This window comes from Leishmania martiniquensis, chromosome 34 (assembly GCF_017916325.1).
Source record: "Leishmania martiniquensis isolate LSCM1 chromosome 34, whole genome shotgun sequence".
Classification (NCBI taxonomy): domain Eukaryota; phylum Euglenozoa; class Kinetoplastea; order Trypanosomatida; family Trypanosomatidae; genus Leishmania; species Leishmania martiniquensis.
In genome coordinates this window covers 891,689-915,291 of record NC_090169.1, presented here as the reverse complement: position 1 = coordinate 915,291, position 23,603 = coordinate 891,689, and the positions used below count along the sequence as shown (strand labels likewise).

The window sequence follows — 23,603 nt, the reverse complement described above, 5'->3', positions numbered from 1 at the left end:
TAATCCAAACCTCTTTGTACAGTGGATTGGTGGGATGGAACAAAGGCACTAGGCTCGGTACTTGAAAAGGGTTGCGACTCTTTCAGGATTGCTCGGCGTCCTTCCTCTGAACGTCCTTTTTTTTTCATATACGTATGCTTTCTCATTTCACAGGTGCATGTAGTGTGCGGAAGGAAAGTTCTCTCCGGGTGTTTAGCGCTGTTCCTGTGCCAGATTGCTGCGCCTCTTTGCAGTTGTGCCTAATGCGGGCATCTTGATGGCATTTGGAGATAGACACGTCCGCTGCTGTGTAGGCGATGTCTCTATTCGAGGCGGCATGTGCGCCACGCCCAAAGGGACGCCATCTCTCTATTGGTCATATCGACGCTGCTCTGACTGCTGTGTCCTTTTCTTTCCTCTGTGCGTTTGGTCACGCTTCTCGCTCTGTAATGCAGCATACCTTGCCGCTGATGCGTACACGGCACAATCACTACGCCTCCGTTCGAACCCACACACAACCACTTTCTTTTGCGCGCGACATACTCGTCCGCACCTGCCACGCGTGTGCCTGGCAGAATAAGTTTGCTTTCACTCACCCGCCGTCTCTCTTCTCACTCAGTTTACCCATCCGTACCATTCATACGAGAGCACCCCTCCTCCCCCCTTCCTAAAAAAAAGAGAAGTATTGGTACGCTAGGTCACTACACACGGAAGCGCTCACGCTCATACTCTCCAAAGAAGCGGCGACACGAAGTGCTCGCGGCTTTTTCCTCTTTGCCTCTCCTTCTCTTTTTGTGTTGTTCTCGATTTCTGAGGACTCTGTGCTGCTGCCGACTTTAATTTTTTTTTTGGTTTTGAGTGCATGTGTGCTCGTTTGTTTGTGCAGCCGTCTCGTGTTGAGTGTCGCAGACGATCCGCTAAAGTGGGCTGGTGCTTTTCTCTTGACCTTCTCCTTTGACATATGTAAACACTAACATATCACATTCGTGTTGCTACTTTTCGGTATCTTTCTTCTCTCGAATTGTCGGACTCTCCCTTCGCCTACCCCCTCCTTTTTTTTGCCTTCACGCGCCTTTCCCCTGCGATCACGCCTCGTTGAAGAGCCTGCACGGAGTTTGGTTTCGGCTCCCTTCGCTAGCACCTCCTCTTGACCTCAGCGAGTGGGCTCAAACGTGTGCCTCTCACGCCAAGTCAGCAGAAGCGGCTTCTGTGTCGCCTCTTTCTTTTGGTCTCTCTGCGAGGTAGGGTTCTCCCCCGCCCCGCCCTCTCAGCCGGTTCATCAGCTTTCCCAAACGCTCTCCGTGTCCCTCCTTTCCCGCTGCCGAGCAATCAGCACTTGTGTTGTGTTGAGATTGACAGGGACCATTTTTCTTTAGTTGATCACTCTCTTGCACTCGCGCTTCTGCTCCGGTGTGTTCTCTCTTCTTTTGTCTCCTCTGCTTGTCTTGTGTACGCGTGCGTGTGTGTGTGTGTGTTGAGGTGTCACCTGTGAGTGGTGTCAGCTGAGCTGATACCCATAGCGCAAGGTCGCGCGGGACAGAGAGGGAAAGGGAGCGCAAGCGTATTCTGCTCACCTCCTCCCCGCCACCCGCATTTCCGCGGTCGAAGCAGTGTCTCTCTCTCTCTCTTGTTGAGGAGACACCGAGCTGGAGCGGGTGCTCGCTGCCTAAGAGGGCCTCTACGACGTTCCGTTTTTCTTGCGCTCAGAAGTCACACCTTTTTTTTCGTTTCTCAAGCTCTCAACTGTCTCCAAGCTCATTCATCGGTGCTGCGAAAGTGCGGCGGCTGGCATCACCTTTTCGGTCGAACGTGCACGCTCATCACCCCTTTGGGCAGTGGTGAGCTTTTATAGGCGGCTCAGCTCTTCTTCTCGTGTCTATTTTGTGTCTGTAGCGGGACGTCAGGTAGACGCCCTCACTGACTCTCAGAGGTCTTTTCTCACCCGGGGGTCACCTGCGCCGCTTCTGAAGAGGGGATCCGCACGGCAGCCGGCCCTCTGTCTCTCTCCCTCTCTCTTTGTTCTTAGCCCTCGTGAGGCAGCCATTTTCGGTTTTATTTTATCTATTGATATCAAATTCTGAGGACTCTTCTGCGCGCATCGATTTCTCAAGAGCCTTTTCAGCTTTTCGCGGCTCTTGGTGACTCTTCTTCTCGCTCTCACTCCCCCCTTTTCCCCCTTGTCAGACACCCGCGAGCCGAGATGAACATTCTGCAGAAGATCTTTTCTCCGGGCAGCACCGCGAAGAAGACACTGCTGCACGGGGACCTGGAGGTCGGGGACCGGCAGTCTCGCAGCTCCCCCAAGGCATCCGCCTCCACCCGCATGAAGCAGAAGTCAGCCGCGGAGCGCTCCGACGACGACCCATGTGAAACACTGATGCAGAGCGTGTCGATGACGGTGAACAGCGATCCTGTGCCCACTTCATTCAAGACCAATTCCAGCTTTGCTAATCCGTCAAAGCATACGCAGGGCTCTGCCTCTCCCAGGTCCGCACGCCTAGCTGGCTCTATGCCAAACATGAGTAGCCACAGCGACCGTCACCAACAGCACCCCAGCACCCTAGCTAGCAGTGCCTCTCGCCCTAATCAGCGGTCGCTCTTCGACAAGATCCAGGGCAGCGGCAGCTTTGCTGTCGGCGACACGACGGTGCCCGGTGGGAGCTTTGCGGGGAACGGAGGTACAGTCAGCTTTTGGCGGCTGCCGTGGACGCAGCAGAAGGTGATTATGTGCTCCAACTGCCATCGCCCGCGTCAGCGCGATCGGGGCACGTACGTCTCTCGCACCAACTACGCAGCGCAGCAGACAAGCTGCGAGAAAGACATGAGCGACGATATGAGTGAAGCGAACGATGATTCATCGTACGCAGATTCGGAAGACATGGGGGGACCCACAAGCGAGGCCGTCTCGTATTGCCGCTGCAGGGCCGGGCTGGAAGGTGACGCACCGCGTGAGCGCCACAACTCTGTGGACGCCGCCGAGGAGCCACCGGAGGTGTTTGTCGTCGAGACACGTAATTCTTCCGTCGCGCATGGGCGGTGCACCATCGACAGCGGCTCGGATAGTGACGGCGAAGGCATCGAGGGACGCCAGCGATCGTACAAGCTGTCGCTGGTATCTTCCCTCACCTCCTCCTCGCTGTGGCGTCGTGCACCGCATGTACAGCAGACGCTGAACACTGACCTCCGTCATAGCTGCACCTCCTCCGTTCCGGGGAGCGTCAGCCACTGGCTCCACGAACAGCAGACCTCGGAGGCGCCCGCCATGTTGAATCTCAAGACGGCAAAATAGACGCTTAGCAGCCGGCGATGGAGCGAAGGTTGGGGGTGTTTTTTTTGTTTGCTTGTTTCTGCTGGCTCCCTTTTCGACTCAGAGCTGAGGGAATTTCGCATATCCTCACCGTCCCCTTTTTCTTTTGTTGCCTAGCCGTCATCCGTCTCTTTACCTTGCCCACTTCCAGAGAGGGGAGAGAAGGCTGCAATATCGGCAACGCCATGCTCCCGCCACCTTCCCCCCTCCCCTCCCCTCTTCCTTCACTCCCCCCATTTGCCTCCATTCGTGTGGCGAGCTTTTATTTTTCTACCCTTCAACGTCAGGAGTGCATTCGCCCTTTCCTCCCTTTTTTTGTGTGTGGCTTCTCTGCGCTTTGCCATGCTGGAAGAAGTGCTCTTTCACGCGTTGGCTCGCATCACTTTCCGCCGCTCTAACCCCTGATAGGCACACTACTGTGCTCTTCGCCCTTTTCTTCGTTGAGATCTGGCCTACCTCGCCACCCTCCCCTCTCCTATATCTCCATCACGTGTTTTTCGTTGCTCTTTCGCTTTTCTGCTCATCTGCTCTTCGCCACCTCAACAGGCGCACTCGTGTTGCTGCTAAGGTGCTTTTTGTATGTTCCTGTTGGTGCGTCTCGCCGTCCATCTCTCTCTCTGGCCACGCTAGTGCCTTTGCGCGAGCGCGCTTACGCGTTTGCGCCTCTTCTTGTCGCTCTCTCCCCCTCTCTTTTTTCCTGCTTGCGTGCGCTTCTCTCGCCTAGGTAAAGCACCCATGGCATCATGCCCGGCATGATAGACGCCTTTTTCCCTTTGCGCGAACGTATGCACCTGGGTGGAGTGACTTATCCTATATCTTGTCAGCTCGCGATGGAGAAGAACGCGTGCGCGGGTTGCACACATTTTTTTTTGCTTGCCAAGGAGCGCGCTGCCGCGGAGAGCTGCATCTGTACACCACCACCAGACACCACTATGGGAAGCATACAGGGCCAAGTGTGAACGCCACAGTGAAAAGGAAAAAAGGAAGAGGAGAGTGAGAGAAGAGAGTGGGGAAGGCGAGGAAGGCCATGAGGCGAACTTCTAAAGGCCTGCCACTGACCAGAAAAGAAACGTGCAGTCGCCTTGAGACGATGCGGAGTGGGCTGGGCGAATTTTGGGCGTCGTTTTAAGAGGTCTTAATTACTGCTCACTGCACGTTGCAGACGGTGACGCTTCTCATTTGTTGTTGCTTCACCTTAGACTCTTAGAATCGTTTTTCCCCCTTCGGCGTTGCTGGAGGGTGCTGATGACAGTCTCTTCGACTCGTATCTTTGTTTCAGGCAAACGGACACCCCAACTCTCTTACTGCCTTTGCACTCGTTTCCTTCCGTTTTTTTTTCCCGGTACCTTCACGGTGGAGGCCGCTGTCAGTGCACCGGGACGAGGCGGGGCACAGAAAGAGAGAGAAACCAAAAAATTGAGGTGGAAAAGAAAAGAAGAGCGTAGCGGCTTTCTGCAGGTCTCTCTGCGCCTCATCATTGTGAACATCACCAACGCTGCTGCTCACCTTTCTCTCTCTCTCTTACCCAAGCCGTCCTGGTGCGTGTCTCCGCTGCTTCTCATCTGAACCGCTCTCTCTCCCTCTCTCTTTCTCTCCTTTACGCCACTGTCTTGACTGTCTCTAAGTTTTTATTCTGAACCTATGCCTCTGCGCGTGTATGATACACCTTCACTCCCTCCCCAAGTACTCGCACTCTCTGCCACACTTTGACAATTTCACCCTTCCGACCCCTCCCCCGTTGTCCATTTCGTCTTGCTCGGGTGGGTAGCCTTTTTTTCTTCCCGCCATCAACCCCCCACCCCCACCCCCATCTCCCTCCATGGGCCCACTCACTAGTATCCCTTCGTTGCTCTCTCCTCTGACTCTTCGCCCACCCTTCGTCTCCTCGCCGGCTGCTCTCGCACCGCGTGTGCCGCCATAGGCGAAAGTGCCGGCCCTCGGCTACGGTGACGTCACCGGCTGACACAAGCGAAGCAGAGAAAAAGACAGCGGCCGCTGCGGCTGCTGTGACCGACTCGCTCCCCCCTCCCCGTGGCGCCGTACACTGGCTCTGCGACGGAGGAAGGCGGCATCGTGCGATGCCTTGGGTGAGGTCAGCGGTGGAGCTGCGGGTCCGGCGCGCGCGCCTCTCATTTGCGTGCGTCTGTGGCGAGTGCGAAGTGGCGGCCAGGGACGACGCGGACACGCCTGCCGCATCGGTGGTGCCGAAGTCGTGGACTCCAGCTGCATGGCTGGCGGATCTGGCCACCGAGCTGTGAGGCCGGCCGACATCCAGCGGAGCCGCGCGATACGCGGTGCGACGCGCTACGACATGAGCTGCTTGGCGGCATCCGTCGGACACCAGGAGAGCGATGGGGCGGAGCTTTCGGGGCCACAGGAGGCGGTTCTCGGCCCGTTCCGCAGGCGCCCCTGCTCGCAGGCTGGATACCTGGGACGGCGGGTGTCTGTCGCCGCGCCGAGCTGGAGTGGAGATGGTGTGCTGCCTGCTGCTGCAGTCGCTCTCTGACACTGCCCCCTCCCTCCTAAACACACACCCGCACCCACACCCAGGATGTCTACCTGTGCTTGGCGCTTCTCTTGGGGGTTTGCGGTGCCTGCGCTGTGGCTGGTGTGCTGCGCGCGGTTCTCGGGCCGCTTGTGGCCGGCGCTCTACCGACTGCGCGGCAGACGCGCCGCGATGCCCCGTCTGTGGCGGCGCATACGGGCACGCCATGTGGCCGCGCCCCCTCCTCCCCTTGCCTGTGACCTCGGTGGAGATGCGTGATGCAGAGAGCGTGCCCCCCTCTCGTCGACGGCAACATTGCACTGGAACAGCCCCCCGGGCGCGAAAGTGCGCGAGGACCTCGATGCCGAGCAACGCCGGAGTGCGTGTGGGCAGAGGGGGTGCGGCGTCTCCGACATCCTGCCGGGGTGCGCGGATGAGGCGGGGGTGCCGAAAGCACGACGAGGGCAGCGTGCGCTGCCGCTGGTGGAGGTGGGTGAGGGAGTGGTGCACGGCGCGCCGGCCGAGCACGGGGTCTGCGAGGGCTGTGGCCTGGAGCTGGCGGGCGTCGTGCTTGTGCACCGTCGGCGTGCCGGCGGCTTGAGTTCCTGTGGCACCTGCCTCGCAGCAGGCATCCGAAGGAGAGGGACGAGGGAGGGGAGCGTGTCCCGGCGGACGTGCAGCTGGCTTGTAGGCCAGGCGGCTGGTGCTTGCGGTAAAAGGGAGGGGGGCCCGCTGCCGTGCGACAGGAGGGATGGGGTGGTGAAGCGGACTTGTATGCGTCCCGCTATGGAGTCGCTTCGAAGGGCGTATAAGAGTGCGGCGGCTTTGCGGGGAGGTGGATTGCAAGGGTGTGCGTACCATTGTGCGTATGGTGCGTGCGTTTAGGTTCTGTTGCAGATTCTGCGGTGGTGCTGTTGTGCTCAAGGCGCTGCTGTTGACATGGAAGGTGGGAGATGGGATAAGGATACCTGTGAGCTTAGTTGGTGCGCTATTGCCGGATGCGAGCAATGCTCCATTGCCAAGGGCGGCGTTTTAGCCATTTGTCAGGTGATACTGTTACTGAGGACAGGAGGGGCGGGGTGGAATCGCTGGCCCTGTCGCGTGTGTGCTTTTGTTGGCTTAGCTTATCGGATATGTTAGCTTCGTTTTTTTTCTGTGTAACGGATGGCATTTGTGCATCTTATGGTCGTATGTTTTTCTGTGTTATTCAGTGCACGTCGACACCCTCGTCGTATCTGCCGCTTTCTGCGGGGGGCCCCGTCCCCTTCTCCTCTTTCTCCTCTTGACCCTCGTCTGCCTTAATCTCCACTCGTATGGAGGCAATATGTTCATGATTGTCTGCTCCTACTTCATTGTTTGACTCGGTGTGGCTTGACATGTGGCTCGCATCCTGCTCGCGGGCTGCGCGTGCACGCGTTAATCAATTAGTTGTCATAGAATGAGTCGGTTTCCTTCGATAATCGATCGTGTGGCGCTCAGGGTGGTGGGTGTTACGATGGGCCCCTCTCTAAGGCTCTTTGCCGTTCTCTTCTCTGCAGCGATCTCCTCTGCTTTCATTCTTTTCACTGGAGCAAAGACGGCGCGGGGGGGGCTGGAGGACAACCCTTGTCGCTTCTCTGTTTGCCGCTTTGGCGCTGTGCCTACACACCCACACCCACACCCACTCCACACGCACGCACATATATGTTGGCGCTCGTCGGCGGTTTTAGCGATACCTCCTCCTGCACGCAACGAACCCTGAGACAAGCCGAAGGATCGGGCGGCCCTTTTTTTCTCCTGCCCAGCCCCATCCCTTCTCTTCCTTCTCCGTACACATTTAGTCTTCGCTCAGCTGCAGCGTCGGTCATCTCCGATTCGGGAGAGTCTGCCGCCAAGTGGAGAAACGAAACAAAACTAAACGTGTACGCAAATGCGCGCCGAATTTTATTCAGTTTGTGTGGACAGAGAATCGGCATGAAAGCTGCCCTCTGCTTGTCCGCGTGGTGCTGCTCAGCAGCGTAGTGCGGGAACCCCCCTCCCGGACAGTGACGGCCGAAGACGCCTGCGGCGAAGGAGATTGTTATACCCGCGCCTGTTTCGTACCCATGGTGGACCGTTGTGGTGAAGCTACCGACGCCGTGCAATGCTGGCGTCATTACGTTACACCTGTGGCATCAGAGAAGGTGCCTAAATGAAAAAAAAAAAGGATGCGTTTGCGTGCTGTGAGTACGGTCAACTAAGCAATTGTGGTGGCGAATGTGAGGTGACAACCAATATGTGTGTCGGTGGCGAAGCGTTGTTCACCTAATCCGCTCTCCGAGCTGCGTCACTTTTTCTATCTTAGCCTTCTCAGCTGCTCCCCCCTCCCTCTCCTGCCCCATTAGGAATGTAGAAGAGACTGTCGTGCTCATTAAGGGGCCGACACTCCTCATCTCTTCGTCGCGCCCCAGTTCATCTGTCGCACTTCCATTCACACATTCGGGTGTCTTTCCTCGCCCTCCCTCCCCCTGGACCCTCCATCGGTCGCCTTTCCGCCCTCCCTGCCCGGCCGCGTTTTTATGAAATGATTTTCGGCTTCATCTTGTTTTCCTCTTCTTTCGATCGCATCGAACTCTCCTTTCCGGCGCTTGTGCACAGTACCGCTTCTTCTCGTCTACAGCCGGCAAAAAAGCGGCACATAACGTGAAGCGAGGCGATCGCTTAAGTGGAACGGATGCTGCGAAATGGCAACGAAGAGAGAAAGCCGATGCTACGCGGTGGTGCAACGAAATTGCTTGAACGCTCGTGCGGGCGCCATTCTGAGAGGAAAGGTGGCGAATTCAATTGCAGCTGTTCAGCCGAGGAGCTGGGGAAGAGGCGAAAAGGGTTGCATGTATACTACAGGCAGAGGAACCGGCAGCATGAAAGCCTCACGCAGATGCTGGGCACTGAAAAAAAAACAGAGAAGCAAACTGGTTGCGAGCGCATTGGTGAAAAGGCGCTCATGCCGATGCAACACCTCGCGGCGCAAAGCACTGCTCACCCACCCCATCTTCGTTTGTTCTGTTCGCTCTTCTCGTCGTTATCCTTCCGTCCCCCATGGGCAGCAAATTTTTTTTTCGGGGGGGGTGAGGGCCTGCTGTTTCTGTTGCGAGGCAAGCGCCGCTCTAATGTCTCCCGACGATGACTGGTGAGCTGAATCTGCGCGCAAACGCTTTCATTTTTCCCAGATTTCTTATTTTTGATTTCAGTGCTTTGAAGTCATCTTGGCGGTCAGTGCCACACTCTCTGAACTTTCCCTCCCTACCCTCTCTCTCCTCTTGGAGTCCCATTCGACGAGCGGCTCCGAGCCCTCCGCCCCTCCCCTCCTCTCTTTCATGACGGTGTAAGTTTTTCTCTTATGGCGATACGCACGCCGACCGAGGGGCAATGGCGCAGCAGAAAGATAAATACACCCCCCCGTACCCTTTTAAAATTTATTTTTGCCATTCCTCTTTGATCTCTCTACCCCCCTTCCCATTCCCCCCTACGGGTGTAGGCAAATCGCTTGTGTTTTTGTTCCGTAAAAGCCTCCACGAACGCGTCCAGCTCGCTCTTCCATCTCCTCTCTTGTCCTCTGTACCACTGTCTCGCTGCTTTCACCTCCTGTTGTTTCTGTCCGTCTCTTTTTCTTCTCACAATCTGTTTGTGCTCCCCCCTCCCCCCACCCACATACACACGTGCGCGTTCTTTCCCTCTCCCTCTCTCTTTTTTTTTCACAGCTTCCCTTTCTTTGTTCTCTGTGGCTGCGCCGCGCCCGTTACAATTCGCATCGGATCCCTCGTTGTCTTGGAAGCAGAGACTGCGCGCTGTCGTTTGACGTGCGTCCCCCGCTTCCTCCCCCTTCCCCCCGCCCGTGTCCCTTTTTCTTCTCTCGCCTTTTGGTTCGCCGTTGCCTTTCTGTTTCATCTTGTGTTTTTCCTCCCCTGTGGTACTTCGCCGTACTGGTGGCCTCGCAACCTGGAATAGAGGCGTCGTGGGCGACCCGAACTCAAGCGAGGAAGGGGTGCGACAGAAGTAGGGCAACGATAAAAAACGCATACAGCAAATTGGCGTGCAGACTTGTGGAGAGGCGTTACGCATCACGGGTGCTGGTGATGAGGTCGGCTTTTCTATTCTTTTTTTGTTGTGTGTGTCTTTCGCGCTTTCATTTCTCTTGTTGACCTTTCTTGCGAAATCCTTTGCTACACCGAAACGTCGCTCTGGTGTTGTCTTGATGCATTCCCGTGTCCCACGCGTATGCTGTGGCCGGGCGCCGCCTTGCTCGCGTGAGGAGGAAAAAAAGCACGCCTATCGTGAATAGGGCAAAGAGAGAGAGACAAAGTCAAGGCTTGAAGAAGATGCATGGCCTTGGATAGAATTGCACAACCTTTCATGTGCTTCGCTCTCTGCTTCATGTTATTGGTTCCTGCTCCTCAGCTTAATGATGAAGAAACCTCTTCTTGTGTCTTCGCAGTGTTGTCAAAGGCCCCCTTCCAGAAAAAAAATCAATCTCAACAGAGGAAAAAAAGTGTCGCACGCCTATTAGAATGAACTAGTGGCCTACTTTCCAGTCACAGTGTCGCGCGCGCGCTGGAAGACATTGCTTGAGTCACACCATCAATTAGTCTGAAGCGAAGTTCTCTCCGGCTCCTGTTGTAGGTGCTCCTTCTTCTCTTCTCCGTGCGCTCTGATGTGGCGTGCGCTGCCCACTGCACGTGCGCTTTTGCAGCTCTCTTTATGCCTGTGCTTTGGAGGAGAGTGAAAGCCCCCTGTCGTCTTTGTGTGCAAGGGGAGGGGAGCTTCGCTCCCTCTCTAACACGACCCTTTCCTCTTGTTTTTTTTCGCGTATTTTTGTGACGTTCTCCTCTCCCTCTCTCTGTATGTGTGTGTGTGCGTGTGTGTGCACAAGCGCACCTGTTTCGCTTTTTGGTGTCGGTGTGCTCTCTGCGGAGATGAATTCACCCCTCCCCTCTCTCTATATATGTGCTCGCGGCTGCGTGTGCTGGGCGGTGTGCGTGTACGTGCGTCTGCATGAAGGACTTTTTTTTTTCGCGCAGTGCAATGGCACTCGCACAAGCCCCCGCCCTCTTTCTCTGTTGTTGGAAATGCCTCCTTTCTTGTGAAGGGGTATGCGCGTTGTCCTCGTTTCGAGGCGCTCTTTCAGTGCAGGCATGTGGTGCCATGTCCTCTGAACTCTTTTTATTTTCCACAGGCGCTCTTCTCTTCCGATGCTTTCCTTTCAATGCCGCTACGATTCGTTCGTGTCTGTACCTTTTCGCTTTATTGTCTCTCCAATACTCGGTAGAGGGAGCGTCGAAGATGCCAGCGAGTGAGAGATGGATCGATACAAACGAGTAAACTGCTTGATGAGGAGAAGCGCATGCGCGCAGATCGCCCACGCGCTATTACCGGCATCTACCCACTCGAAAAACACACACACACACACTTCACGAACGCGACTAAAGCGCGACGTCTTGGCGAGCGGCTTAGAGGCTCTCGCTAGTGCCCCCTTGCGGGCCTTCGCCACTCTCTCCCGTCTCCTCCTCCCCCGGCACCTCACCTATGTGTGGTCTCCGTCTCACGTCCGCGGTCGCCTCGTGCCACTCTCGCACTCGAGGCTTTTGCGGTCCCACCTGCGCGCGTCGGAAGGTTTCCCCTCCACCTATTTCGGTCCCCCAAACGGGGGGGCGCTCTGTGCCTATGAAGCCCAATCGTCTGGGGAGCCTTCCTGCTTCATGACTCGTGACACGGCAAGGGGGCGGGGCCTCCGAGAACAGGGGTGTTGAAGGCGCAAACTTCTTTCCTCTAAGTACTCGCTCCTTCTCGTGCCCTTTCTGCCACTTCGCCGCGCTCGCACTGGACGGCACTCACCACTTTGCCGGGGCGTGTGCTCTGCGAGGGTCGAACCTGGCTGCGCACAGGCCTACCTCTAAAGACGCGTGCCGCCCGTTCCGGCTCCTAGTAAGTATAGATCGATCCCACCTATTCATAGAAGATGTCTGCAGGTGACGACATGGAGGGGGCCACGTACGACGAGACGCTCGGAACGACGCAGGACTTTGAGGAGGGGGAGGAGGAGTTGGCTTCCTATCTTGTGCCTCGTTTGGCTACATACGCTCCCTCAACCTCGCCTGTGTCATCGCAGGGCGGCGAAGACGACGGCGCTGTCGTTGAGGACTATGCTGCGCTCCTATCGAAGGAGCGTGGTGACAGCGGCACACCGGAGCGAGGCGACAGCAAGCGATTGGCCACGCGTGCCCCCGGGAGCGACACCTCTGCACAAATTGCATGGCCTGCAAGCCACGGTCTGCCGGCACACGCGTCTGCCCTCGCCAAAGAAGAGGTCGAGGCGAACGGCGGCACAGCTCAAGAGCCATTTCTGACGGATGTGGATGCCGATAGCGGGGAAGAAGAGGACGAGTATGAGGTCGAGAAAGAAGACGAGGAAGGGGGTCCGGACAGCACGAGTGCCCTGCCACAGGCACACTCGGGCAAAAGCCTTCGCTATGCGAGCGACGCTCTCGGCTACGCGAACGCGTTCGCGCATAGTCGCGTAAAGGAGCTGCTCAAGTTTGAGGGCAGCTCTTCTGTCATCTCAAAAGATGCCACAGCCGCCGCATGTGAGGCCGTGGCGCTGATGATGCGTGATCTCGTGGCCATGGCGGCGGGAGAAGCAACCAGGCGGCATCGCAAGACCGTCACCTACGAAGACGTCGCCCGCGTGGCGCAGCTGCTCGACCGCTTTTCGTTTCTAGCCGGCGTGGTGCCACCTGTGGTCGCCTCCTCCGCCAGCGCGCTGGCGACAGTGCCGATTGTTGTTGGCGGCAATCTTCACCCCGCTGCCACCCCAAGCACCAACGGTGGCATTAAGCGACACGGAGAACCGCCTGTGCGTAGCCGATCGGCTCACGGACGCCCAGGGAGAAATACCGCGCAGAGCGCCAGCGAGTCATCGCCAGCGGCGACTCGGTCGGCGACGGTGCACGGTCACCTCCACGGCGCCTCTGGGCTGCGAGCAGGCGTGCATCCACCCCCCGGGTCTGGCTTGCGCCAGGCAACCCTGCGTTTTTGAAGGAAAAGGCGGACCGCCATGCCTGGAAGCAGATGCACCATTGATGGCAGCGGTCGACTTCCCTCTGCTGCCTTGAAAACAGCGATTACAGAGCGGGAGCGGGACGCAGATATGAGCCACCACGCGGCACACATACTGCCTGGAAATGGTTTCGAATCGTGTGCTACGCTGCAGCACTTCTAAGCATCTCATCCTATACCTATGGAGGACAGCTCTTTTCAGGTCTTGCATCCCCACCGCACGATGCGGCCTTTCAACTCGGATATATTCGCGGTGCCGTGGCACCGCGCTCCTTGCAATGGTTCACGAGGGCACCAAAAGAGAGAGCGGACGGTTGAGTGGTTGCCACACAGCCGAAGAAGCCCAAGAAAGAAACAAAAGTCGGCACGCAACATATCTTCATTGCCCATCGGTGCCGCTACTGCTGCTCCGCGGCAAAGCAGTTTGCTCGATTGCAACGTCCGAGCGGGCCATCATTCTCTTCGATTCCGCGCCAGCGCGAGTGAGCTGGGTGCACTGGCATGCGAAGGGTGCTTGCACTGCGCAGTTAGGTAAAAGGGAAGGCCAGGCGGACGTGCAGCGGGGCTTTTGTGCCTCCACAATGTCGCTACCCTTCTCGTTGTGCGCTATGCAGGCGAACTCTTTCTTTCCCACCGCCTTTCACCTTCTCTTTGCACGCGTCCTCCGGATGGCAATGCCTCTTTTCCGCACGCACGCGCCACGCACATCACCGCGCGCGTTGGAGTCGAACCACACTACTCGGACTACCTCTACTTGAGCTTATGGCTTTAACTCTCGGTACGTTCTCTCGCGGTAGAACAAGAGTGACGACCCCAAAATTCGTTTCGAGTCCACCCCGCTTTGCTTTCCTGCCTTCTCCAGATCGACACACAATTTCTATCCGCCCCCCTCCCCTCCCATCTCACATCGATGTAAGGAGCGACCTCTCGTCCCATCTTGCCTTCTCTCTTTCTTCCCCTTTCCCAGGTCGCTGATCTCTCTGTTCCTTTCTCCGGTGCTTTTTGTTCCATTGGCACGTTCGCGTTGCTTTGTCCTTCCGCGCATACGTCAGTCTTCGAGGGATTGACGTGGCGCTCGCGAGTGAGTACAGGCACGGAGCAAAGAAGCAGAGAGAGAGCGACGCCAACAGAGGACCGCGCGGGGGTGAGGCGCTCTCCCGCATCTGCTCACCGACGCGGAGTGACGACGCGAAGCCCACAACGAACAGCCGAACGAAAAGCCTCGGCGTTCTCTCTCTCTCTGAGCTGTCTATTTTTATTGTTCGGGTTTCTTTGCTCTTCGGCGGACCCTTTTCTCCCCCTCTCCCTCCCTCCCCACACACCCCTGCTGCGTGCAGAGATCTATACGTATATAGAGAGAGAAGGAGCGGAAGAGCTACACGTGGCGGGACCAGCGAGCAGCCCACGCCCCAGCGCGCACCTTTTGCGCAAGCACGCGTGCCAGCACTGTGAAGCGATGGTGTAAGTAGTACCTGCTTTTTTTTTGCTTTCTTTATCTTCTTGTTTCGTTGTTCGCCTGTACGTTCACTCGACACCGCATCTCAGATTATCCCGAGAACTTTTGCATTGTTTCTGTGCTGTCTGACTGTCTCTCTGCGAGCGTGCGGAGGACGACGTGAATGCGACAGCTCAAAGAGAAGAGGAGTACCGACTTTGTGGGATCGCGCGTTGCCATTCCAACGCTTACAGGACGGCGAAGAGGGTGCGTGTAAAGAGCGACAGAGAGAAAAAAGAGCAGCGGAATATTATACACGCTGGGTCTCTTGCACACACACACACAGGCACATAAAAGCACACAAGCACACACACCTACGCACCTCATCTCTGCTGAATTCTTCTTCGTGCGACGATTGCTGGGGGCAACTGGCCAGGCCTGTGACTCGACGTGCTTTCGGTGCGTTTTCTGTGTTTCCGCTCGGTGCCCGTGAGCTCTTTTTCGTGTTGTGGCTCCTTTTTCCAGCCTGCCTTGCCCCCTCCCCATTCTTTCCCCTCCCTTCCTCCGTTCCGCTTGCTGGTCAGCGAACCATGCCAACCATTTCCACCTCTCGCAGCGATGTTGTGGTGCCTGTGAATGAGATGCCCATTGAGCGGCTGCGACGCGAGTATGTGTCACTGAAGAGCACCAGCTACTCTCTGGCAGTGGAGGAGTCTCACCTCATTCGAAAGATTGAGACGTTGCGCGAGGAGTCGTTCCGCACGATGCTGGATGCGGAGGTGAAGGAGGAGCAGGTGTCGAATCAGCTATTTCGCCGCCTCGATGGTGCAGAAAAAGAGGTGCAGCGTTATCAGCGTTTGCTGAAGGAAGAGGAGATGGAAGCAGAGTCGTTGAGCACGCGCATCAAGGAGATGCGCAGTCAACAGACGGAGGTCGAAAATGCATTGGAGGAGCGTCAAGAGTACCTTCTGATGAATCTGCAGCGCAAGCTGCTCGACATGGCTCGAAAGAAGACCGCCGTGGAGCAGGAGCTCATGGCGGAGCGGCAAAAGTACTTGGATGTGCTCGTCACGCGCCTCAACATGCTGCGAGGTCGTGGGGCCGGCTCTAGTTCCGAGTCCTCCATGATAGCCTACTCGCAGCCGAGTCTGGCAGAGGCGAGCTTGGTGCCAGTGGAGAAGCGCGCTGATGTGGCGCTACCACCACCCGCATCGCTTCTTCCTCCCGTGCCACCGCTAACGATGGCCATGCCCGCTGGTGACAGCCACAGCATGCCGTCATCTGAGAAGTCTCTGCGCGCAGATGCGTGCTCTGGCGCCACCATATCGCTGACCCCTGCTTCCACATGCCCTTCCCTTCCTCAGAGAAAGGTGAAGGATAGCTTCAGTGTAACTTTGTTGCGCGGCAACCCAAACGCTACCAGCGGCCGCGCAAGCGCATCCACGACGCCCCACTCAGCGGACCTGACGCCACGCACCTCGCACTCCTCCGAGACTCACCACGCGGTGGCGGCGCTGGAACGCAAGCTCAACCAGCTGCTGCTGGAGCAGGCTGCTGCGATGCAGCGAAGCTCCGCCACGGAGAAGCAGTGCGCGGAGCTTGCAGCAAAGCTGCATGCAGTGCAGGAGGCGACCTTCCTCGACCGCGCTCGCGCCTCGAGAATGAAGGAGGAATTGGAGAAGGCGCGTGCTCGCCTCTCTGAGATGCAGGCGAGCGGCAGCGCCGGCATTCCCTCCTCTTCCTTCGACGACACAACTGTCATGAGCACCCTCGATATGTCCTTTGACCACTCCGCTTCTGCCGCGGTAGGCAATCTCTCACTGGCGGAGCGCACGCGCGAGCTACTCTCATCGTTGCCACCACCCACTTCGCATTAAGGGGCCTTTGTGGGGGAATGGGCAGGGGTAAGCCGGAGTCCGCTGGGCAAGAAGGTCTGAGTAAGCTGCTTCTGGTCATGAAGACCTTTACCAGAAAGAGGGCTAAGCTGTGGGTGCAGCTAATATAGTACTGGCGATACCCATCTGCGGGCGAATGGCATCGTCGAGCTCCCTCTTCCCTTCTTTGAGACGACAGCTAAAGAGGCTGAACATGAGGTAGAGCGTCGGCCGATGGGAGAGCCCCAACGCCTCGCCAGCGCATCTTCACACCTGGACACAAGCGAGTCTTTCTCCCGCGTCGCTTCCCCCCTCCCCTTTTGTTCTCGTTTTCGTTGATCGTATTCGCCTCCTGACGACGGGACACACTCCTCATGGTGCCGTGGTATCTCCACGATCCTTCACCCGGCTCTCTGAAAAGAGGTGCGGGGGGGAGCGGAGCAGCCGCTCCCGTCCTTTGCTGATGGCCCATTCGCTGCTTGTGTTGTTGCAGGGTCGCGCACGAACGACGTGGGGGGATGCCCGAGAGATTCATTAGCGATGGTGTCGGGGGGGGGTCAGGTTCTGCAGGGCGTTGCGTCAGGGCAACGTGCAGCAGCCGATGCGCCTGTACGACTCAAAGAGAGCGTGCGCCCGCGACTCGAGTGCCCCCCTCCCCGACGCTCCCTCTGACTACCGGTGCGTATGGAAGGCCTGAGCTGCCCCGAAGGGGGAGGGATGCGGCTGTTGGGGAGCAGCATAATGGGTGGATGTGGCTCGTGGCATGTGCCGTGCTGGCGTGGTGGAGTGGGTGCGTGGCTGCCAGGCATGTCTCTACGACTGCTGCGCCTTATGCGGTATGGGCCTGGGAGAAAAGGGGCGGTGCTCGAGGGGAAGGGGGACGGCCCGCGTGCTTTTTTTCTCTTGGGGCGAGCGACAGCGGAAGCGGATGCGTTCCAAAGCCAAAAAAGTGTTTGTGCGCGATCTGTTACGCCTTCATCCGAGGTGACTGGCGACCGCGTTCGCGTATTGCTCAGACGCGGACGTCGCCCCTCTTCCTTTCTACCGCTGTGTTTCCACGGCGGTCACTGTCGTATGCCTCACCGTAGTACTTGGCCTTTTCTGGTTGGATCTCAATGTGGAGGCTCTCGTGCCATTTGGGCCTCCTTTTTTTTTATGCGGATGTTGAACGGGCTACGCGTGCGCGCGCTCCCCGCTCCATTTCAAACGATGTCGGCGCCTCTCGCTGCGTTCTTCTTTTCTTGCCCATGTGAACACTGGTGTGCTGGCATGGTTGTGTGTGTGTGTGGCGTTGAGCGCGGCCCTTTTTTTTTCGGGGTGCCAATGGCCGTTTGTTAGTCCGTTTTTTGCTCGTCTCGCGCCGGCCGTTAGACTCTTCATTGGAGCATTTTTGTTGCTCCTCCCTGCCCTTCTCTTTCCTCCTGAGCGCGATGGCACCGGCGGCCGCGGCCCTCCCTTTGGGTGTGGCCGACACCGGCAGGTGTACTGTAGCCGTTCATCTGGTATTTCCCTTCCGTTTCGCCTCGTCTCTCTTTCTTGTATATGTGTGTGTGTATGTGTGTATGTGTATCACTGCGTGTGAGTGTGATACGCTGACACTCACCCCCCCGCCCCGCCCCCCCGCTTCTCCTTCCATTGGCGTCCTCCTCACATAAGCGCGTTTACGTCTCCCTACGCCGGCCTTCGGGACACCTGTGCTCCGTCCAAATGCTTTCTTCTAGTGCGCGAGCACGTACGCCTCGGCGTAAGTGGTGTTGGGGTCGTGAAGAACACATCTGAGCTTCCGTGCGTACGTTCTGCCCTCTCCGTGGCTACCCCCCTCCCAAGCAAAGAACGCAGATGGGGCCGGAGGAACAAAGAAGAAAAACGATTCGGGCAACGCGAAAGGCTTACTGGCCATTCGAATACTACAAAAGAGGCCATCTGGGCGCGTTTTATTTTGCCGATATCGCCGTAGGCGCAGCATTTCGACTGCGAAAGCTGTACGCGCGGTCCGCGCATCTTTCTTTTCCTCTTTTGGCATTGCCATCCGCTCATCGAACGCCTCTTTGATCTTCTTCTCCGCATCCTCTCCTTTCTGTGGCCGCATACTCCGTTTCTTTTTTTTTTTATTTTTGTAGGCCTTTTCCTCTGCCCCTCACCGCACTGCTCGCATTGCTTCTGCGGCGCAGCTCCGCCGCCCTCCTTCTCTGGTCTAGTTAAGGGGGGAGTATGCATCCGTATGTAACACCCGCTACAACTGCCGTTCATGCGGGGATTGCTGTTGCACAATGCGTTCCCTCTCTGACTCGGCTGCACGAGATTCAGAGAGCCATCTCCAGTATGGTGAACGCTGCGCGCTCCTGCGCGAGGAACGATATAGACGCAGCTTACTTTGCTCGCTGGAGGCGAAGGGGCGGGAGCAGCTCCGCGCCGTGTATGCTGAGGAGTCGGAAGGGGAATGGACGCGAGAACACGCAAGAGGAAGTGCGACTGTATACACGGCAGAGCGGCGTCCTCAGCTGTACACCTATCGATATAGGGCAGGCGCAACGGTGTCTGTGCTACCTGTTGGCCAATCGACCACGTCGCTTCACGAGCGTCTCAATGCTGCAGTCGACCCCCTTAACGCGGAAATGAAACAGCTGGAGCTATGGGAGTCGGAGAACCGCGCTGAGTTGCAGGAGTGGGAGTGCAGCGATCGACAAGAGATGGCCCATGAAGTCCAATGCATCTTAGCCGAGCAGCAGGAGTGCGACTGTGTGGTGCGGGAGCGCGCGTGCAGGCAAGTGATGAGCGGGGCGACGGTGCTGGAATGGGCGTCGTACCCGTGCTACGAAGGTGCGGAACTGCTCTCCAGCTCCCCGTGAACTGATGCGTTCACATGTCGAGGAACGAGAATATACATCAAGCGGATGTGAAAGAAAAAACAACATACGCGGTCATTTACAAGCTCCACTCGGTCATGCAGCAGATACGCGTACAGGTGTGCACATACGCCTCGATGTCTCGGTACACGTCGATGCCCTTCCGCACGTCTGGGTTATCTCTTCTATTCGTATTGTTTCTGTCATTGGAGCTCTTTGAATCGCCTTTCCCCTCTCCCGACTCTCCATGTGTGTACGTATGCACTCCTCAAAATGTGGGCAGGCTAGAGGCATGCTTATCTCTGTTGTTGTTGCCTTGCCGCTGCGCTTTAGCGAAACGACTGATGCACAGCGCCCGTGGAGGGGGCGAAGTGCGGCATTGCACTCGACACGCAGAAAAGACAATACAGTCATGAAAGAAAACGTGGTGGGGGGAGTGCGCATGTGGACTTCAACAGGGATCGGCTCGCTCTGCTGCTTCCGTGTCTGGGTGCCGCTCGATACGTGATGTTGCTCAGCGACGGGCCCTTGTTGGCTTGCTGCAATACGGGAGAGGCGCACCCCCGGCAATCCTTGACAAACGCCAGTCGTCGAGCTTCAAGAGGAAAGCTCTGTGTTTTGGGCGCCAACCCCAGAATGGGCGGGCTCTTTTATCTGGCGTTTGGTCGTGTTTAAACCGCCGCCCTCCCCGCCTTTACTGTGCCGCATGTCCCATCCCTAGGGCGCCCTCGCGCTGCTGAACTAGCCCTCCCGCGGATACCTTTTTCGTTTTGTTCCTCCTCTGACAGCTGCGCTACTGTTTTTCGCGAGCACACATCTGCACCGCATGCCAACGTCCTCGCTCTCTCGCACTGCCATACCCTCGTAAAAAAGGGTGAGGTGGGAAGCGGGTCGAGCACAACAGAGGGTGATAGGGCGAATCCTATTCCCTCGCCATTCTTCATTTCACTTCTCTTCCGCGCTGCTTTCGTCGTGTTTGCGCGCTTTCGGCAAGCGGGGCCGCACGGCGGGTGTGCAGCGAGCGAAGCACTCAAGAGAGGTGAGCGCCCGCCGCTTCCGGTCGAAGTGGCACCAACTTTGTACTTCTGTCACCGACACACGTTCAAGACTACGACGAATCGATCACGTGCAGCGGGTGAGGCGAATGCGTGCTAGGACCGCAGCGTGGCTGCAGATGCACGCCACAGCGAGACAGCGGGCGCTTTTGGCGTGCATGTGGCAGGCGTTGTCGGTGGCAGCGAGGTTGGCAGGGGATGAGGGCGAGGCGCTGGGCTGGCAGTCGACTCCGCAGACAGGTCTGCCGACCATCTCGGAAGAGCCGGATGCCCTTCCTTCCCAGATGTGGGCAGGCAGTGCCGAACTGACTGTGGACGACGTGCTTACTTCTGCTGCAGGGTCACCGCTTGTTTCGCCCGGGCGCAGGCTCACAATGTGCTGTTGCGCGGTCCTGGCCCCCGTCTCCTCTCGACTACCAGGATGGGCGTCGCCCTCACCGGCATGGGGGCGAGCTCTGTGCGCAAGCGCCTGCACAGCTGCACCCCTTGCGCCGTGTCTAGTGGCCACTTCGCCTTGTGCTTCTTCCCTTCTTCTACTCCTGTCCTCCTCGACTTCCCTCTCCTGTTCGCGCTTCGTCTCCTGGACGTCATCGCGCTGCCCGCTGCGCAACCGTCGGACTCTGATCCCCGGCCATCACCGCTCAACCGTTTTCCCTCTGGACACGTCTTGTAGAACAATCGCCACATCGCTAGCGCCCGTGCTACTATTTAAGAGCTTCAACTCGCAAGGCTCACGGACAACGTTAAAAGGCAAAATGGAGAGGGAGCAGCAGCGTGCGGCCGCGATTGTGCAGCTCAAGGCTATTGTCGGCCTTGACGACAAGGGTGCCAAAGACTTCGCCAGCAAGCCAGAGCGCGTTGTCGACGTGCTCAACTTCTTCGAGCAGCACAACATTGATGAGGCCTCTCCTCGTGAGCAGAAGGTGATGCTCTTTAGTGTATGGACGAAGGTAAAGAAGCCTGTCCATCGTGACCCCGTCGCAAGCTTCATTCTCGACGGCAGGCTCGACAGCACACAGAAGGTGGACGCCGCTATCAAGTTCGTGAACGCATCCGAGAGTGAGACAGTCGACACGGCGGCCATGTCAGCCGAGTGCGGCGTTGGCGTGACGGTGTCGCAGCAGGACGTAATGAAGGCTGTTGCCGAGGCCCTTGCCACCGAAGACGTTGCCGCTCTCAAGGCGAAGTGGAACAAGAACCCGAACATGATGCTTGGCCAGATGCGCCGTGTGGCGGCACTGCGTTGGGCTGACGTGGAAGACGTGCGCGCGGCGCTGGAGAAGCAGGTGCCAGAACTCGTCAAGGACGTTATCGTTGAGTCAAAGGCGGCCGTCGCTTCGCCGGAGGCCGCAAAGGAGGAGGCTGCCGCAGGGGCCAAGAAGGAGGTGAAGGTGTGCCAACTGAACTCGGACTTTGAGGCTGTTTCGCGGGGTCTGCCGCGCTCCCCCATTGGCGAACTGCCGGCGCAGGAGGAAGGTGCCGGCGTATACGTTATTGGTTGGGCACACCGCGTGCGCCACCAGTCCCGCATGTCTTTTGTGGTGCTGCGCGACGGCTCGGGGTTTATTCAGTGCGTCTTCGACGGTTCCACAGAGCCCTTCCACCGCGAATCGTGCATCGCCATTCGTGGCTCGCTGCGCCTCGAGCCGAAGGCGAAGTCGGAGTTGCAGCCGCCGATGGAGCTCCACGTGGACGAGTACGCTATCGTGGGCAGCTCCGACGGTACAATCGAGACGATCATCACGGCTGAGAGTTCGGTTGACAAGCTGTACGACCAGCGCCACATTGTGGCTCGCGGCACTGTGGCATCGTCTGTGCTCAAGGTTCGCCACGAGCTTCTGCGCGCGTTCCGCGAGTACTTCTGGTCGAACCAGTACTACGAGGTGACTCCTCCGACGCTGGTGCAGACGCAGGTGGAGGGCGGTTCGACCCTGTTCGACGTTCTTTACTACGGCGAGAAGGCCTACTTGACGCAGTCGTCGCAGCTCTACCTCGAGACCGTGACGGCATCGCTGGGAAAGGTATATTGTTGCCTGCCAAGCTACCGAGCCGAGAAGTCCAAGACAAAGCGCCACCTCAGCGAGTTCACGCATCTGGAGGTCGAGTACGACGTCTGCTCCTTTGAGGATCTCTTGAACTTCCTGGAGGACATGATCTGCACCGTCATCCGCACCGTCGTCGGCCGCGCCGGCGAATTGGTTGCCATGCTGAACCCTGACCAGCTCATCGACCCCAACAGCGACCACCGGGACGCCGCCAACTACAAGTTCATGCCAAGGCGCCCCTTCCGCCGACTTCGCTACGCCGACGCGATTAAGTTCTGCAATGAAAACGGCATCTTGAACACCGAGACCGGCAAGCCCTTCGAGTTTGGCGACGACATCACCGACCAGCCGGAGCGCGCCATGGTGGCCAAATTGGGTGAGTTTGTGTTCATGACACATTTTCCTGCACATATGAAGTCTTTTTATATGCAGCGCGACCCAATAGACGCAACTCTGACGGAATCAGTTGACGTTCTGGCGCCCGGCATCGGTGAGGTGGTTGGTGGCTCAATGCGTATGTACAAATATGACGAGCTGCTCGATGCGTACAACCGCGAGGGCCTCGACGCGTCCACCTATTACTGGTACACAGACCAGCGCCGGTACGGCGGTGCCCCGCACGGCGGCTTTGGCCTTGGTGTCGAGCGTCTGCTGGTGTGGATGCTGAACCTGGATAGCGTGAAGGACGCGTGCCTATATCCCCGCTACATGGGGCGCTGCAAGCCGTAATGCGTCAAGGGCAGAATCGGCGGTGATAACGTTTGTGGTAGCACGGCGAAGCGCACGGAGCGTTCTCTGAATAAGGAATTGTTTCACCACGTAGGTGGCAAAGGTGAGCTTTCAAGTAACGGGGCAGAGGCTTGGATGATCTGAAAGCCGCACGACCGTGCCGAAGATAGCTGACTTTCTATAACCTCTTAAACACGCGCGGATGGCCACACATGCACCCGCACGCATTGCGCGTGCAAGAAGCGGAAGAAGAAGCTGTGGAGAGGGCAGTGGTGCGGCGCTCTTGACGAAGCGTTTCGGAGAGGTGCCACGGCAAAGCCCGAGAATGAGAGGGCGCGGAGGTGGTGTCGTTGCGACACGTAACGTTAACGTCCGTGCTTTCAGTGGATAGGATTGGTGGAGCTATGGACCAGCTTCTCCGCATCCTCCATCTACGCGTGCAATGGGTGTGGGTTTCTTCGAAACTTTCCCGAAAGAAGCGAATCAAAAAAAGTAGGCGATGATGCTGGGCAGTAGTCTGAGGAATTCGACGACGCAAAAGACCTTGGCACAGTTCCCCCCTTCTTTCCTCTTTCTTCCATCAGTGGTGCGTGGGCATTCTTCTCCGTTTCCCTCTGTGAGTGTTTGTGTGTGTGCGCGCGTGTCTGTGGCGCGGCTTTGTCACATCGCATCCGTGAGCGCAATTGGCCGTGTGCACCTTCGCCTACATCCTCTCTCTATGATCAGGGACGCTTGCGCCATCGCCACCCCCGTCTTCTCCTTTCCCCCTTTTCGCTT

The 23,603-nt window shown here is 57.6% G+C and overlaps 5 protein-coding genes across 5 annotated transcripts; all 5 read left to right on the top strand.

The window, feature by feature from the left end:
• Window positions 1-2,179: 2,179 nt before the first annotated feature.
• On the top strand, window positions 2,180-3,268 carry LSCM1_02257 (uncharacterized protein; the record flags this gene model as incomplete). Its single annotated transcript, XM_067319842.1, has 1 exon — window positions 2,180-3,268. One exon carries the CDS (start codon window positions 2,180-2,182, stop codon window positions 3,266-3,268), a length of 1,089 nt encoding a protein of 362 aa, XP_067175217.1.
• An 8,477-nt stretch (window positions 3,269-11,745) lies between these two features.
• Window positions 11,746-12,822, top strand: LSCM1_02256 (uncharacterized protein; the record flags this gene model as incomplete). The annotated part of the gene is made up of 1 exon (XM_067319841.1): window positions 11,746-12,822. The coding sequence occupies one exon, from the start codon at window positions 11,746-11,748 to the stop codon at window positions 12,820-12,822; it is 1,077 nt and encodes a 358-aa protein (XP_067175216.1).
• A 2,045-nt stretch (window positions 12,823-14,867) lies between these two features.
• LSCM1_02255 (uncharacterized protein) lies at window positions 14,868-16,154 on the top strand (the record flags this gene model as incomplete). Its single annotated transcript, XM_067319840.1, has 1 exon — window positions 14,868-16,154. One exon carries the CDS (start codon window positions 14,868-14,870, stop codon window positions 16,152-16,154), a length of 1,287 nt encoding a protein of 428 aa, XP_067175215.1.
• Window positions 16,155-18,421: 2,267 nt separating this feature from the next.
• Window positions 18,422-19,000, top strand: LSCM1_02254 (uncharacterized protein; the record flags this gene model as incomplete). Its single annotated transcript, XM_067319839.1, has 1 exon — window positions 18,422-19,000. One exon carries the CDS (start codon window positions 18,422-18,424, stop codon window positions 18,998-19,000), a length of 579 nt encoding a protein of 192 aa, XP_067175214.1.
• Window positions 19,001-20,141: 1,141 nt separating this feature from the next.
• On the top strand, window positions 20,142-22,826 carry LSCM1_02253 (uncharacterized protein; the record flags this gene model as incomplete). Its single annotated transcript, XM_067319838.1, has 1 exon — window positions 20,142-22,826. The coding sequence occupies one exon, from the start codon at window positions 20,142-20,144 to the stop codon at window positions 22,824-22,826; it is 2,685 nt and encodes an 894-aa protein (XP_067175213.1).
• Between the last annotated feature and the right edge of the window lie 777 nt (window positions 22,827-23,603).